This window comes from Nicotiana sylvestris, chromosome 12, assembly GCF_000393655.2.
Source record: "Nicotiana sylvestris chromosome 12, ASM39365v2, whole genome shotgun sequence".
Lineage (NCBI taxonomy): Eukaryota > Viridiplantae > Streptophyta > Magnoliopsida > Solanales > Solanaceae > Nicotiana > Nicotiana sylvestris.
The window spans coordinates 126,032,458-126,047,125 of record NC_091068.1 but is presented as its reverse complement, the minus strand read 5'-3'; the positions used below and the strand labels follow the sequence as shown (position 1 = coordinate 126,047,125).

Genomic DNA, 14,668 nt, shown 5'->3' with positions numbered 1-14,668 from the left:
GTTTGTAAGCTTCAGCTCTAGAGCTGAAGTTTTTGTTTGTAGGCTTCAACTCTAGAGCTGAAGTTTTTGTTTTTTAACTATCGAACTTCAGCTCTAGAGCTGAAGTTTTTGTTTGTAAGCTTCAGCTCTAGAGCTGAAGTTTTTATTTTTTAACTATCGAACTTCAGCTCTAAAGCTGAAATTTTTTGTTTGTAACTTGGGAACTTCAACTCTAGAGCTGAAATTTTTGTTTTTTTAACTGGGGAACTTCAGCTCTAGAGCTGAAGTTTTTATTTTTTTAACTGGCGAAGAGCTGAAGTTCCATGACTGCAACTGCATAGCTGTAACTCAATAGTGTTATCCATGAGTGCGTGGAAGATAAGAAATGACTGGACAAGAAAATATACATCACTATTAGCATGGGAAAACGTATGGTATCCAACATCTGCTGGGGGTTTCAATATTATTGCTATGATTGGATGGGCATCGACTTCTTTTTCATTCGTCAATGTTGCTTTTTGTTAATAAACTGGTCCAGACCAACCAAGGCAACAATGTTACCACAAGGTACATCCTCAACAGTTTCCTGATTCTTACTCATCCAGATAAAAGTTCACACTGACGAAGAAAACAAGTTACACTAGAAAAGCAGCACGAGAAGCCTAGATTTCTGGCACTTTTGTACAAAGATGTATTAGTGGTTTTAATTATAGTCAAACTTATACATAGCCGTAACAGATTTCTTGCAGAAAAGGGAGAAGGAGAAGTTTGAGAAAGAAGAGGCGGATATAACTTTGAAGAGGAGGAGAAAGGGAGATGAAATTGTTTAAAAAGTGAGTACAAGTTAAAATTTTTTTAAAAAATGGGTATAGGTTAAATGAGGGTGACCAAATAGGACGCACCGTGCAATTTTTACTAACCAAACGGCCTCTTAAGGTCTTAAGACCCGAAATACTTGATGCGTATTCTTGGATCCTAAGCCCACGGGCTGACCCACCCAACCTATAAACGCCTCATAGGGGCATTTGTATCTATACTCGCTTTTGGGTCATATTTTAACTTATCCCCACTTTGCAAAAAAATTTACAAGCATACCCACTTTTCGCGAAACTTCAGGCATACGGGCCTGAAGTAGCAAAAATTGCTGAACCAAGTGTTGGCTGAAGTTTTTGTTTGTAATTGCTGAACTTAAGCATTCTAGTAACTGAAGTTTTCTTCTCTATTTGCTGAACTTTAGCATGTTTTAGCTGAAGTTTTGTTCTATATTTGCTGAACTTCAGCATGTTTTAGCTGAAGATTTGTTATGTTTGTGATGAACTTCAGGGCTGAAGTTTGTTTTGTATTTGCTGAACTTCAGCATTCTAGGAGCTGAAGTTTTTGTTTATATTTGTTGAACTTCAGCATTCTTAGAGCTGAAGTTCTAAAACAATAATGGCAAGTTGTCATTAAGATCCAGTTGCTATAATGGAATTATTAGGAAATTTGAAAAGCAATACTCCTATAAAACAAGACCATTAGTAAAAGTAATATCTTCACCTAATGCACAGGGAATCAAGTCGTGCTTTCATGTTTCAGTAGCAATAAAAATTAGAATTTTCGAGCTGGACAGTGCAGAAGCTAATTCCTAGTTGTAAAGAGCTAAAATAGCAAATATAAGTTAGGCTAGAACACATAACAATATCTCAATCTTCAGCATTCAGAAAACGAAGGAGGAGGAGAAAGAGGCCTGAAGTTATTTAAACAATGAGTACAAGTTAAAACTTTTTAAAAAAATACGTATAGATTAAATGGGGGTGACCAAATAGGGTGCTCGTGCAATTTTTACATTTGTGATATGGTTTGAATATTATTGGACTGGCCCAATACGGGTGCAGCCTTTTGCCCATTAAGAGGTCCACTTCTTGGGCTTATGTTAGGTTTGCTTTTCTTTTGGGCCATATATATTTCCTCCAAATCCAATATAAACGTTGTTCACTAGGGTTTTTTCTCCATTTTCGGGACATCGCAACGTGAGAGCTCGCAGCTGCATCAACAATGGTTCTCAAGTAAGTCCTCTGCCTTCTTATCTATACAAAAAATATGCTATACATATGCCCTAATTTAGTTGTAATTCTCATTTCATATTTATTCGCATATCAATTTTATTTTATTTAGCTCATTGATATTAATTGAATGTCCCCGTTTTTACTCTATGATTCGTTCGTTTTTTGACTTGAGCACCTGTTCGGGGGAAACAGTATAAAAAATCTTCGTTTATCGACTATTTTTTTCGCTTGCTATAGTTGTGTTGAATAATGAAATGTTAATCAGTACTGAAAAACACATATTTTACTTAGTGCTCCTTTACCTGGATACTTCTCAATAGCTGTTTTTAGTTGCATTTGATAGGTTTTACTGCTGATTTTAAAACATAAATTGGATTTGACAAACTATTAGAAAATCTAAGAACCGATTTTTGTTTTTGGATTAAGTCAAACAAACCAGGTCTGCTAAAACTGAAAAAGTATTTTGCAAACTCTGTTTTTTAAACATTTTCAAACAGATACCACCTAAGTATGGTCAATTGCTCACGAGGTAGCAATATTACCGCTTTTTCTTATGGCGCATAAACTTACCAGCTTGTTCGCAGTTCCTTTAGTTTGGACTTTTTACTCCTTGTATTGCACAAAAGTATAAGTGATTAAATTGATGGTTGTATTCTTATTATGATTTCAGGACGGAACTCTGTCGTTTTAGTGGTGGCAAGATATATCCTGGGAGGGGCATCAGATTTATTCGTTCAGATTCTCAGGTAGTTAACATGTACAAATAATGTTGCACCCCGTTTATAAGTTATTGTTACTTATTAGTGGAAGGAGGTAGTGTCAGGTTTTCTTTTCGGTTTCGTTCCTTATTTTTCTTATTTTCTTGTGATATTAGGTGTTCCTGTTTCTCAACTCAAAATGCAAACGTTACTTTCACAACCGCCTGAAGCCTTCCAAGCTTACTTGGACAGCTATGTATAGGAAGCAGCACAAGAAGGTTAGTCTCAATAAATTATCAATGAGTAAATTATTTAAACTTATCCAAGCTTTATTCTGTGTTGAAATTTCCCATAAAGATTGAAAAATTGAAGGATAGCTATCCCGATCATGCCTTGTTATACATAATTCCTTCTTTTCCTAAAAAACGTTTGAAACAACCTGCTACAAAACTACCGAGCACGGGTAAAAATACGATAAGTAGATACATAATTTCGAGTGTGTTCAGTCAACCAAAAATCAGACAATGACAGAGCGGTTTATGTATTATAAACTTTGGATTAATGCACAGAGTCCTCTTCACCTAGCCATCTTTTGTGCAATTGTTTGTATATACTTTTTTGCCTAGTTAAATTCTTCATTTTTTGTGTGTTAACTTTAGGATATTGCACAAGAAGCTGTTAAGAAGAGGCGACGTGCAACAAAGAAGCCTTACTCCAGGTCCATTGTTGGTGCAACCTTGGAGGTTATCCAGAAGAAGAGAACTGAAAGGCCAGAAGTTCGAGATGCTGCTAGGGAGGCTGCTCTCCGGTTTGTTTCCATCATATTTTCTGCATGTTGACCTCTTAGATTTAGCCTGCGCATCATTATCACGTTTCTTCAGATAATACATTTAAATAACCTACACCTAATATGGCTGGTTAAACCTTTGCAAAAATGGGAAAATGGTGGTAAAAAATGTATTTTTAATGACAGTGTTTGTTTATTTAATGGAGGTGAATTGATTCTTTATGTTTATTGATTTGTGCAGTGAAATCAAGGAAAGGATCAAGAAGACAAAGGATGAGAAGAAGGCCAAGAAGGCAGAGGTGCAGGCCAAGTCACAGAAAGCTGGAGGGAAGGGCAACATGCCCAAGGGAGCTGGAGGGAAAGGTCCTAAGCTCGGTGGTGGCGGTGGAAAACGTTAAGCTATATTCTGTTGTTTCCTTGTAAGTCAGTGTTTGAGAGATTTTTTTGAAGGCACTGTAAGCGGCATCATTTACCAGTAGTATAGTCAACCGCAGGCAGCAATTTCTCGAAACAAATGGTTTTGCATTTAAATTTTTCTATTATTCGTTGATAGACTACAATTAAATGCAGTTTTTCTCACTCTTATCAATATATCTCCATGTTGTGTTTTATTGGTTGCGAGGAGAAAGTGATCCGGTGTTGAAAGTTAAGTAAATTGTGTTTCCAAATAAAAGCTGTCAAATCTGGTGGCATGACGTGTATTTGGTACTTGAGGTGTACATGATGTGCATCTCCTTATTTCATCTCCTTTAATGTATTCATTTATGTTGCCCCAAAGGGGCAGCTTTGCCGGCAATGAAGTGAGGTGAAAATCGTAGAAAATCATGCATGCTTGAAATTATGGAAAGGTGATTTAATTTGTGTAAGCTCATGCTGGATAGAGTTATCTTGTATTCTTGTGCGGGTGATTACTAATGTACGTTCTTTTCGTCGATAAACCCCAATATCTAACTTCGTACATGTCATGCCTTCCCCTCTATGTGCAAAACCCTCTAGTGTACTCTCTCCGCATTGCCCATTATCTACTGCAATTGACCTGGGAATAGCAGAACATCTTCGCCAGTTAAAAGGGGAAAAGAAGGCATATCTGCTATGTTAGCAAAGAGGGATTCTACCAAATTTGTGGGCTCCAAGCACTGGAATGGAAAACCATGCATACAAGTGCCTTAGAGACATGAAAATTGTACCATTTGTCTGTACATGAAATAATAAAACAAAAATAACTAAACCTTTTTTCTCATAACAGATAAACAGAGTATATTTACCTAATCTTCCATAGCAGCTAAATTATGCAGCAAAACTGGATAAAGTACAAAGCGTTAACATTTACATACAAGACAGTAACACCTAGGGCACAAACACTCTGAAAATATAAGCTGTGTGATGGAACCTAATTCTAGGACCGTTGAAAATATATCAATTACAGAAACTATTTAACCCCTTTCCTCCTACATCGCTGGGGTAATTGATACAGAATCTACACAGAGCCCACCTTTCGAGTGTGTGCAATCAATCTGTTTCATTGAAAATCTAACTTCAGTTACAGGATCTGACCTATTGACAATAAATTCACCCACCTTGTACTCAATCCAGCACCCACGCTTTTTTGCATCATCTTGCTCGACTTCATGGAGGAAGCACTCACTAACTGCATGCTGCCCATCAGAAGTGGACAGTTCATAGCGTACTGGCCCCAAATCCCATCCATGAGTGTGCTCAAAATTGGGAACACGTCGGCCTAATCTCTTAAAATATTTCCCAAGGTGGATCCTGAAAGTTAGTGTGTATATATCCGGAGGAAAAGGAAACTTCACTATTCCACTTACTTCAAACCACCATACTTGCTGGCAATACGCCACAACATGGAACCTGCAAATACTATCAACTGAATATTAGAATGTGGAAGTTTCTCATAATGTCTTTCAACGGCTAAATGTGTTGTTACTAAGTGGTCAGAGAAAAAAAAAGTTGTCTTAACAATCAGGATGTAAGAAAACAAACATAATGGAAGAAGATAAACCAAACCCCAGTACTTTCATGTATTTTGATTGGTTAAGAAGAGAAGAAAACAGCTGGGAACTAGTGGAAAAGAAGATTCTACGCGCCCCGGCCACCTCCCCCCTAAATTTTAAAAAACGAAAAAACAAAGATTTTCTGGAGTTCATGAGACAGGCTCATATTTGCAAGTCAAGATTATAAAAAGAAAAAGGTTCAAACTATCCATAAAATGATCACCATTAAGAGCTACTGTATTAGCATGCAATGGTAGCTATGTCCAAACAATATCCTATGTCACCTTTTAATACTTCTCGTGCATTATCGAGTTTAACAAAAATACACTTATTTGTCTCAAAGGATACACTTATATGCTTTTGGTGAATGAGGATAAACATGATTCTCAACATTCTGCGCTCGATTCCTTTTTAGATATAGGACAAGTGAAGCTTGATTTGTCTGAAATTAAGTACCAAGGGAGTAAGTAAGGTTTTCTCCACTTGGTGGGAGTAAGTAAGGTATTCTCCACTTGGTGGGAGTAAGTAAGGTTTTATCCACTTCGTGGGAGTAAGTAAGGTTTTATCCATTTGGCTCAATGGCTTCATAATAAAAAATTGACACTAGTAGTTCAGGTTTTATACTCTTCAAAAATAAGCTTTTACAATTCCCAAATCTAATCAGCTCATATCAATCAAAATTAGCAAATGCCGAGAAGAAAAATTATTCTTCTGAACAAACAAAAGCAGTCACAACATACTAATCACAATTTGGTTCATAAAGGCCTCTATATATCATCTTCCTCTTTCATGGCTGGAAATTTGAACTTGTGTTATCCAGAAAAGGCACTACATACTACCTAGGCCATTCTATGCAATCCAAACTAAGCGCACCATCTTATCAAGTGATGAACATAATCCATGTAAATGAACTCCTCCTTCAGATAGGAAGGGAAGAATTTTTTTTGAAAGGACTACGTTAAGGCACTACTTTGTTCTCTTCTGGTCTTCCCTTCAGACATAAAATAAAAGTGCCTTTCAGATCCTCTAATACTTTGACAATTTCGAAAGGGACAAGAAAGAGACATTCCCAAGAAGTTGCATCAGTAAAGTAGCATGACCACTGAATCTATGACCACATTTGCATTCTTTTTTTGATAGGCGTTTATCACCACATGTGCATTTAGTAATCCCACAAAACAATGTTCGAACCCTACTTCTAGAGACACCCTTCAAGCAGTTAATTCTAAGAAAATGAAGTACGACACTTAGAGCAAATATCCCCAAATGCTTAATCAGCGGATCAATAGTACACCGGATAAGAGAAGTCAAGCATCTAACAAATTCCCATCATATATGGTAACTCGTAAACCGGCCAAATCTGTGGGGTAAAACAATAGTATTGATAAAGCTCAGCTGAACCTTGTTGAGCTGTACTTCCTCAAGACTAACTTACAGGAAGTCCCTGAAGCCTGTGAAAATCTACATTTTGGCATGCTATGCCTTTAACTCCTGAACCGATGCAACTAAACAGTTGCTACTTCAACAGAAGGCAACAACTCTTCCTCCTCTTTGAATGTCTCTCTCTTTTTTCTTTGGGAGAAACCTCTCACACCTCTTCTATTGGGAATAAGAATCATCACTAGTTGTCATCATCATTTATCAAAATAAGGATGGTACGACAATTCACCACCATCATCCTCATCCCATCAGAATCAAGACTATTGATCAAGAGATTCAACTGAAACTTTTAGGTAAGCGTATCAAGAATCAGGTAGGACACCAATGAGGTGTAAGAGGAGGGGAATTGCTTTTTATCAATGCTTCATCAGCCCTCTCTGGTTTATTATCTTAGCTATTTTGCTTTTCTTATTACCCTTTGGGTATCTATTAAGCCATCAATTAGAGGTGTGCAATAGATCATTGATTATTTCATCACCTTCCTCACAAAAAGGCAAACAAAAGGGCAAGCTCCACGATAAACATCTGAAAGCTATAATTGGCATGAAAAAGGTGTAGCAGCAGTTTGCACAAAAGTAAAAGTTGGAGGCCACACCAGGCACCTTCCAAACTCTCAAAAATCTATGTTTTGATCTACAATAGCAAATCCAGTGTAATCTCACAAGTGCAGACTGGGAGGGTTGTTACGCAGACCTTAACCCTACCTTATGAAGGTAGAGAAGTTGTTTCCAATAGACCCTCGGCTCGAAAAAAGCATGGAAAGAAAAAATCCATGTTTTGATAAAAAACTTAAAATTATCTATTAAGGCACTTTCATAACTTTATGGCCTCCCCCTAAGATCTTGATAGTTCTAACATGTCCAAATCACATCATGGCTTTCCAAAAAGTTAATCTGTAAACGATCAGCATGGCAACCATTTTCCCAGCAATGATAAATAGCATGTAATCTGACCAAATTTGGTAAAGGCACCAAAAATTGAAATGGATATAATATTCTTCATCATTTTCACAAAATGATTTTCAAAACAGGAAAAAGAACATGAACTATAATTTCGTTATTGCACAAGATAGAATGCAGTGTGGGGGAAATAGTATAAAGCCACTAATAACCCCTAATCTGGGGTAGAAACTGGAAGCTATTATATGTCAGGAAATCTCGTACTCTACACCACACCCTATATTAGCAATGAAATCAGAAAAGTTCCACTCAAACATCTGATCATGCTTGTGATGGGGGTTAATGAGAAGAAAGGGCTTAACTGCAAACGAAATCACAAACTCTCTGACTTGACTTCCTAAAACCTCATTTTCACATGTATTAATGAGAGCAAATTTTATCCCGTGAAGCACAAAGAAACCCCAGTTTTAAGTATCCCGGCTCATTGGGGAAAAAGATTACATATCAGTAGCATTACAGAGACCAGTTCAAGAATCCCATATAAATAATGATTTTGTTGGATATGATTTGAACAAAGAACAGATTAAACTAACCTTGACTCTTTTGTTGGAAACCAGTTCCAATGTCTCCTGTCTTCACTACCAGTTATTGACATCGCCTTTGAAGAGATTGACATGCAAATCCTTCCACTTACTCTATCCAACCATACTTCCTGTTTTTTTTTCCCCATGTTATGCAAAGTACTTTTAGTATAACATCAAAAGTGTGCCTAAAAATTGGATGTCTTAACCATACGAAAACACAATGAAACTCACAGTAGAGCCCAAAAAAAAAGCTAAGTGATTTCATCTGCCTAACCTTTTGTGCACAAACTTACAAGGCACACGCTCAGTGGATTAATTAGATGCGTGCAAGAATATTATAGTCCCTACGTGTCAATTTATGTGATGGTGTTTGATTGCACAAGAAGAAAGAAAGACTTTTGAAACTTGTGGTTTTAGAGGGTGTTTGGCTAAGCTTATGGTGAAACTAGCTTTTGGGCACTTTTTGGGTTATCTACGCGTTTAGTAAACACCCAAAGTGCCAAATGCTTATAAGTCAAAATTATCCAAAAGCCATGAGTTGGTCATCGCCAACTTTAGTTTTACAGCTTATAAGTACTTTTGGTTTGACCAAGACTTTTATGATTTAATACATAATATTTTTTATAATTTCCGAAATACTTTTCCTAACAATAAAATCTTAATCATCTCTTTATTCTATTCCGTCATTCGTCCATTTCATGTAAAATTACTTTTAAATTCAAATTTCTTGTAAATAGCTTTGTTTTTAAGCACCTCTCTATCAATTGAACTAATTGCTTATTATCAGCTTCAACAGTTCTATCCAAACAAACACATAACTGTTTATTTATAAAATAAGCTTGAGCACCTAAAAGTGATTTTCAGCATTTGATGTTTATCAGCTAAGCTAAGCAGGTTTTAAAACAAGTCATAGATATTTATATGATTAAGTAAACACTATTTGTATGATTATAAATCATCTAATTACGGATAAATAAGAAGTTTAAAGCTAATTGTTTCTAAATAAAGGAAGGGGACATTCTTTTTGGAAGAGACTAAAAATTAAATAGTATCCACAATAGATACATGAGGAGTAACAATAAATTTATAAACTACAGAAAACCAAAATGAAAGGAGTATACTGGGGATCATGAAGAAATTGGAGTACCTTATTGTCATCGTCAAAGGGGACAGGGCGAGAGAGAAGGGCAAAAATGCCCTTCTTGGGAAGACCGACGTGTCTCCAAGGAGGCAAAAGGTGGAGCATCTGGCGGTAGTTACAAGGAAGCTTCGATTCCCACACGGCGTCAGAAGAAGCGGCGCCGCGGAATGCACGGTTCAGCCGAGCTAGATTGCAGATTTCCGGCGGCGTCAGGTACATGAAGACGCAGGCAACGCAACTCTCCGGCACATCGCCAAGCCCTGTTCCGCCGCCGGTGGCCGAACCGTTCTCCGTTGTGTTGGACAATGATGCGCCCATGCAATTAATTGCCTTTAACAATCTGTTGGAATTTAAGAGATGCAATTCGGGTCAAATCATGGTTTTGTCGCGGAGGTGCTATGGTTGCGCACGGCGGAAGTGGGGCGGTGATTTTTAATGGAGGGAGGCAACGGAATTTTCTAACGACTTGTTTTTCGTCTTATGTTATTGTCCATTTTCAAAGTTCTCTGCGTTTGGTCACGTCAAAGCATACTATCTTTTCCACATTTGCTTTCTTCCTATTATATTCTTTCCTTTGTGAATTTATTCCTCAAATAATATATTGGGCAGTTAGATGAATAAAATATTTCGTGTTCAGTCAAGATTCAAAAATGTCAGAAAAATATAATATAGACAATTTATTCAATAAAAATTAGTGATTATTTTTACAGCTCGAATTCGTAACCTATAAATCGTACGAAGACTATTTTATCGGTCAAATAACACATTATTTCGATTATATTAAAAACATTATTAAGCAACATAAAATTTCTATTTAGAGTTTGAAGGGTCAAACTACAAAACGTCCTAGAAGGCTAGAAATATCCATAACACTAGGATGATGTTCACCGTATAAGATAAAAATATACACTACCAATAATAAGAGTGGGGGACCAAAAAAATGTAGACACACATTCTCACGTCGAATTTAAGCCATGTGCACTAACACGGTATAAATTTTGGTTATAATTTTATTATACACTAGGGAACCCACAACCACTTGCTTTGTGTAGACCCTGCTTTAATGCAATAGCTCGCATAGAAGATATAAATCACATTGGTCAAGTACTATGCGATGAGTTCTATCCAAGAAAGCATGCAGAGAATTCCGAACTAGCAATCTCCCATTTGAGGGATCTTCTGCTCAACCAACTCAGCGATCCTTGTGGGTTATTTGATTACACTGACATACAACATTATGCAAGTTTTAACACTAGCATATTTAATATGATCGGTGTTTTAAAAGGCTTTTTCGGGGTGAGCTCCGGGGTGAGCCCTAAGACAAGGTGTACCAAAAATGCTCTGAGGCAATAGTGGGGGCGAAAGTCTCAAGAGGCGTACGCCCATCAATTCGGGGTGTACGCTGGGCATTGAGGCGCGTTTTTGCTGTGAGACATAAGCCCAAAAGACTTTTTTAAATTAAATAAAATTTGCTGAATAAATCCTTAATATAATACCCAAATTCTAAAAAAATCAGCTTGTAATTACTCAAAATTTTTAAAAAGGAACTGAAACATCAAATTTAAAAGTCAAGACCTTTTTTATTGTTAGAAGCCTTAATTTATGGTCTTTCTCTATTCTTTATCTTATCTGCTAGTCTGCTACTATCTCCTATAAGCAACAAACATTAATAAAAATTGCAAATACAAAAAAAACTTCATTCTCCTCCATAGTAGCAAATTCAAAGTTCAAATTGTAGGTTAGTCATCCTTTTTGTTTCTCCATATAGAAAACTTTATTTTTTTAGCTCAAGTTACTTGTGCATGTAAGTAGCGCATAATAGAATAATTTACAAGTCGCTGACATATGTAAAATGCATTGCCTTACGCCTACGCCTATTGCATTAATAATGTGTAAACTATATTCTCATTAATCTTTTCGATTGTGGTTTTCATGAGCAGTCCAACTAATTCAGTGGAGAAAAGTGCTTTATTTTTTTTAATTTCTCACCCGGTATCCGATACCCACATTGGGGCCCGACTAATCTCTGTGGAGAAAAGTGCTTAATAATTAACTCAAACGTTGTCATGTATGCCTCCAGGGGCGGATCCACCCCTTTAAGAAGGGGTGGCATGGCACCCGGTAAGATGATAAAATTTATATACACCTATGTTGAGATTTTTTTAAACTAGATTAATTATCTGATCCTGCCCCCCGCAACCGTAAACTAGACAAAGGTGTCATGGCTGGTAGACCTTTTTGAAAGCTTTTCTCGTTTGTAAAATTCAAGTTGAATTTATCTTGAACCTTGTCTGACTTTCTCTTTTCTTTGTGCTTTTATTTCTGTGACGACCCGAAGGGTCATCACCGTAGTTCTTCCTTGTTCCACACTTTCAAGGCCTTGAAAACCTCGCTTTTAGTTGCCTCGATTGGCGTGCGCAGTTCGGGCGCGTAGCCGGAAAGTTTTTATGTTAGAATATGTGAATTATGTGAAACATTTGATGAATTTTGGTATTAATATGCATAATGTTGACTTCGGTCAATATTTTGGGTAAACGGACCCGGACCTGTGATTCGACGGTCCCGGAGGGTCCGTAGAAAGATATGGGACTTGGGCGTGTGCCTGGAATCAAATTCTGAGGTCCCAAGCCCGAGAAATGAATTTTTGAAAGAAATTGTTTTTCTGAAATTTGATATGAAAATTTGAAATGAAAAAGGGGTTAGAAAATATAGGTATCGGGCTCGTATTTTGGTTCCGACGCCCGGTACAAGTCTTAAATATGTGTTAAGCACTATCTGTAAAGTTTGGCTAAAAACGGACATCATATGACGTGTTTCGGACTAAAAATGGAGAATTTGAGTTATGAAAGTTGAAGAAAGAAAATCATGTGTTTGAGGCTTGATCCTATGTATATGATGTTATTTTGGCGATTTGATCGCACAAGTAAGTCCGTAAGATGTTTTTAAGGTTGTGTGCATGTTTGGTTTGGAGCCCCGAGGGCTCGGGTGAGTTTTGAATGGGGCCTGGGAGGTCTTGGACTTAAGAAAATGTAGGTTCAGGTGTTGCAGACACCAGCGCGGCCGCGGTCATTTCCGCGCGGTCCGCGCTGGAGCCACGCGGTCGCGATGCCTTTATGTGCGGTCCGCGTGGCTGAGTCTGAGGGCTAGGGTTTCAGGTCAACCAGCGCGGCCGCGCACCAAAACAGTGCGGTCAGTGCTGGAAGGGTTCAGAGAAGCCCCAATTTTTCTCCCACTCGGCGTGGCCGCAACACATTTTTGTGCGGTCCGCGCCAGGTCCTCAGAAAGGTATACAAGTTCGGAAAATCTCAGTCATTTTTCACTTTTCAAAAACCCAAAACCTAAGAGGCGATTTTCTAAACAATTTTTTTTATCCAAAACGATTGGTAAGTGATTTCTAACTTAATTTCTTTATTCCTTAACATCTTTTAACATAATTTCAACTTCAAATCAAAGATTTTCATGGGGAAAATTGGGTGTTTTGGGTAGAACCTAGGTTTTCTACAAATTGAGAAGTTGGACCTCAATTTGGGGTCCGATTTAAAAACAAATCATATATTTGGATTCATGGGGGAATGGGTAACCGGGTTTTGGTCCGAACCTCGAGTTTCGACCACGTGGGTCCGGGGGTATTTTTGACCTTTTTGGGAAAAACCTTGAAAAATCTATTTTCATGCATTGGGGATGATTCATTTAGTAATTATTAATGTGATTAAGTAACTTATGACTAGATTCGAGCGGATTGGTGGTGGAATCAAGAGGTAAAGCTATACTAGAAGCGTGAGTTGAGTTTGGAGCATTCGAGGTAAGTGTTTGTTCTAACTTTGGCTTGAGGGAATAGGATTAGGATGATATTTGCTACTTGCTAATGTGGAGTACGGTGTATAGGCATGGTGACGGTTATCTATGCACCGGAGTCTAGCATGACCGTGAGTCTTGATTGCTTTTAATTCGAATAATGTGACACAAGCTCCTTGTTTATTTGATAAGTTTCATATAATGTGAACGGTTGAGGAAGAATGATTTAAAAGGAGAATGTGTTGTGAATACTCCCTTGCCGGGATATGTAGACTGGTATATATATTCTCCCTTGTCGGGATATTTTGGGCTGTTAGCTATACCCTTGCCGGGTTAAAGGTATTGAGTTGTTATTCTCCCCTGAAGGGGTCTACTATATGAAGTCAGATATTACGATCTATATTATGGGATCGTGTGGCATACCGTCCACTTATATATGATATTATGGGATCGTGTGGCACGCCGTCCACTTATATATGATATTATGGGATCGTGTGGCACGCCGTCCACTTATATATGATATTATGGGATCGTGTGGCATGCCATCCACTTATATATGATATTATGGGATCGTGTGACACGCCGTCCACTTATATATGATATTATGGGATCGTGTGGCACGCCGTCCACTTATATATGATATTATGGGATCGTGTGGCACGCCGTCCACTATATATATATATATCATGGAAACCGGAGTTTCTTCTATTTATTTCCGATATTTCATTTTTATCTGTTACTCCCCGATAGCATGTCCCCTCCCAGTTTTACTTTGTATTATCTTGTTATTGTTTTCTTGCACTTGTTGTATATATATCTGTACAGGTTAATTGTGGTAGGTACTGTCTAGCCTCGTCACTACTTCGCCGGGGTTAGGCCAGGCACTTACCAGCACATGGGGTCGGTTGTGCTGATGCTACACTCTGTGCATTTTTGGTGCACAGATCAGGGAGCAGCTTACGGACCGCAGCAGTAGAACTTCTGGGAGCTATCTTCAGTCCAGGGACTCTCGAGGTAGCCTAGCTGGCGTTCGCAGGCCGAAGTCCCTTTCCATGTTTTTTGTTTGTTTATCTTGTATCAGACAAACATGATGTATTTTCCCTTCAGACATTGATTGTAGTATTCTGTAGTAGTCCGTGAGCTAGTGACACCAGACTCTGGGTAGCATTTTGGTTCAAACTTCCGCACTTTTGGTTTTCAGTTGCTTTAGATTTAAAGTCTTCCGCTTAGATTTTGTCTCGTTTATTATATTGTTTGAAAGAAAGCAGGAAAGGTGTTTTAAATATTT

General features: G+C 37.8%; 2 protein-coding genes across 3 annotated transcripts; one reads left to right on the top strand and one right to left on the bottom strand.

Annotated features, from left to right (window-relative positions):
- The first annotated feature begins 1,894 nt into the window (after nt 1–1,894).
- LOC104212617 (large ribosomal subunit protein eL24-like) lies at nt 1,895–4,118 on the top strand. Its single transcript, XM_009761931.2, has 5 exons — nt 1,895–2,024; nt 2,695–2,770; nt 2,899–3,000; nt 3,382–3,530; nt 3,751–4,118. The coding sequence occupies exons 1-5, from the start codon at nt 2,014–2,016 to the stop codon at nt 3,905–3,907; spliced, it is 495 nt and encodes a 164-aa protein (XP_009760233.1). The 5' UTR covers nt 1,895–2,013; the 3' UTR covers nt 3,908–4,118.
- Nucleotides 4,119–4,729: 611 nt separating this feature from the next.
- On the bottom strand, nt 4,730–10,156 carry LOC104212616 (F-box protein PP2-A15-like). Of its 2 annotated transcripts, none has more exons than XM_009761930.2 (3): nt 9,592–10,156; nt 8,454–8,572; nt 4,730–5,378 (listed from the first exon to the last, which is right to left on the bottom strand). In XM_009761930.2, exons 1-3 carry the CDS (start codon nt 9,901–9,903, stop codon nt 4,958–4,960), a joined length of 852 nt encoding a protein of 283 aa, XP_009760232.1. In that variant the 5' UTR covers nt 9,904–10,156; the 3' UTR covers nt 4,730–4,957. The 2 variants fall into 2 exon arrangements, with proteins under 2 accessions (XP_009760232.1, XP_070021719.1); XM_070165618.1 differs by having other exon boundaries at nt 4,730–5,387; nt 9,592–10,110.
- Nucleotides 10,157–14,668: the final 4,512 nt, after the last annotated feature.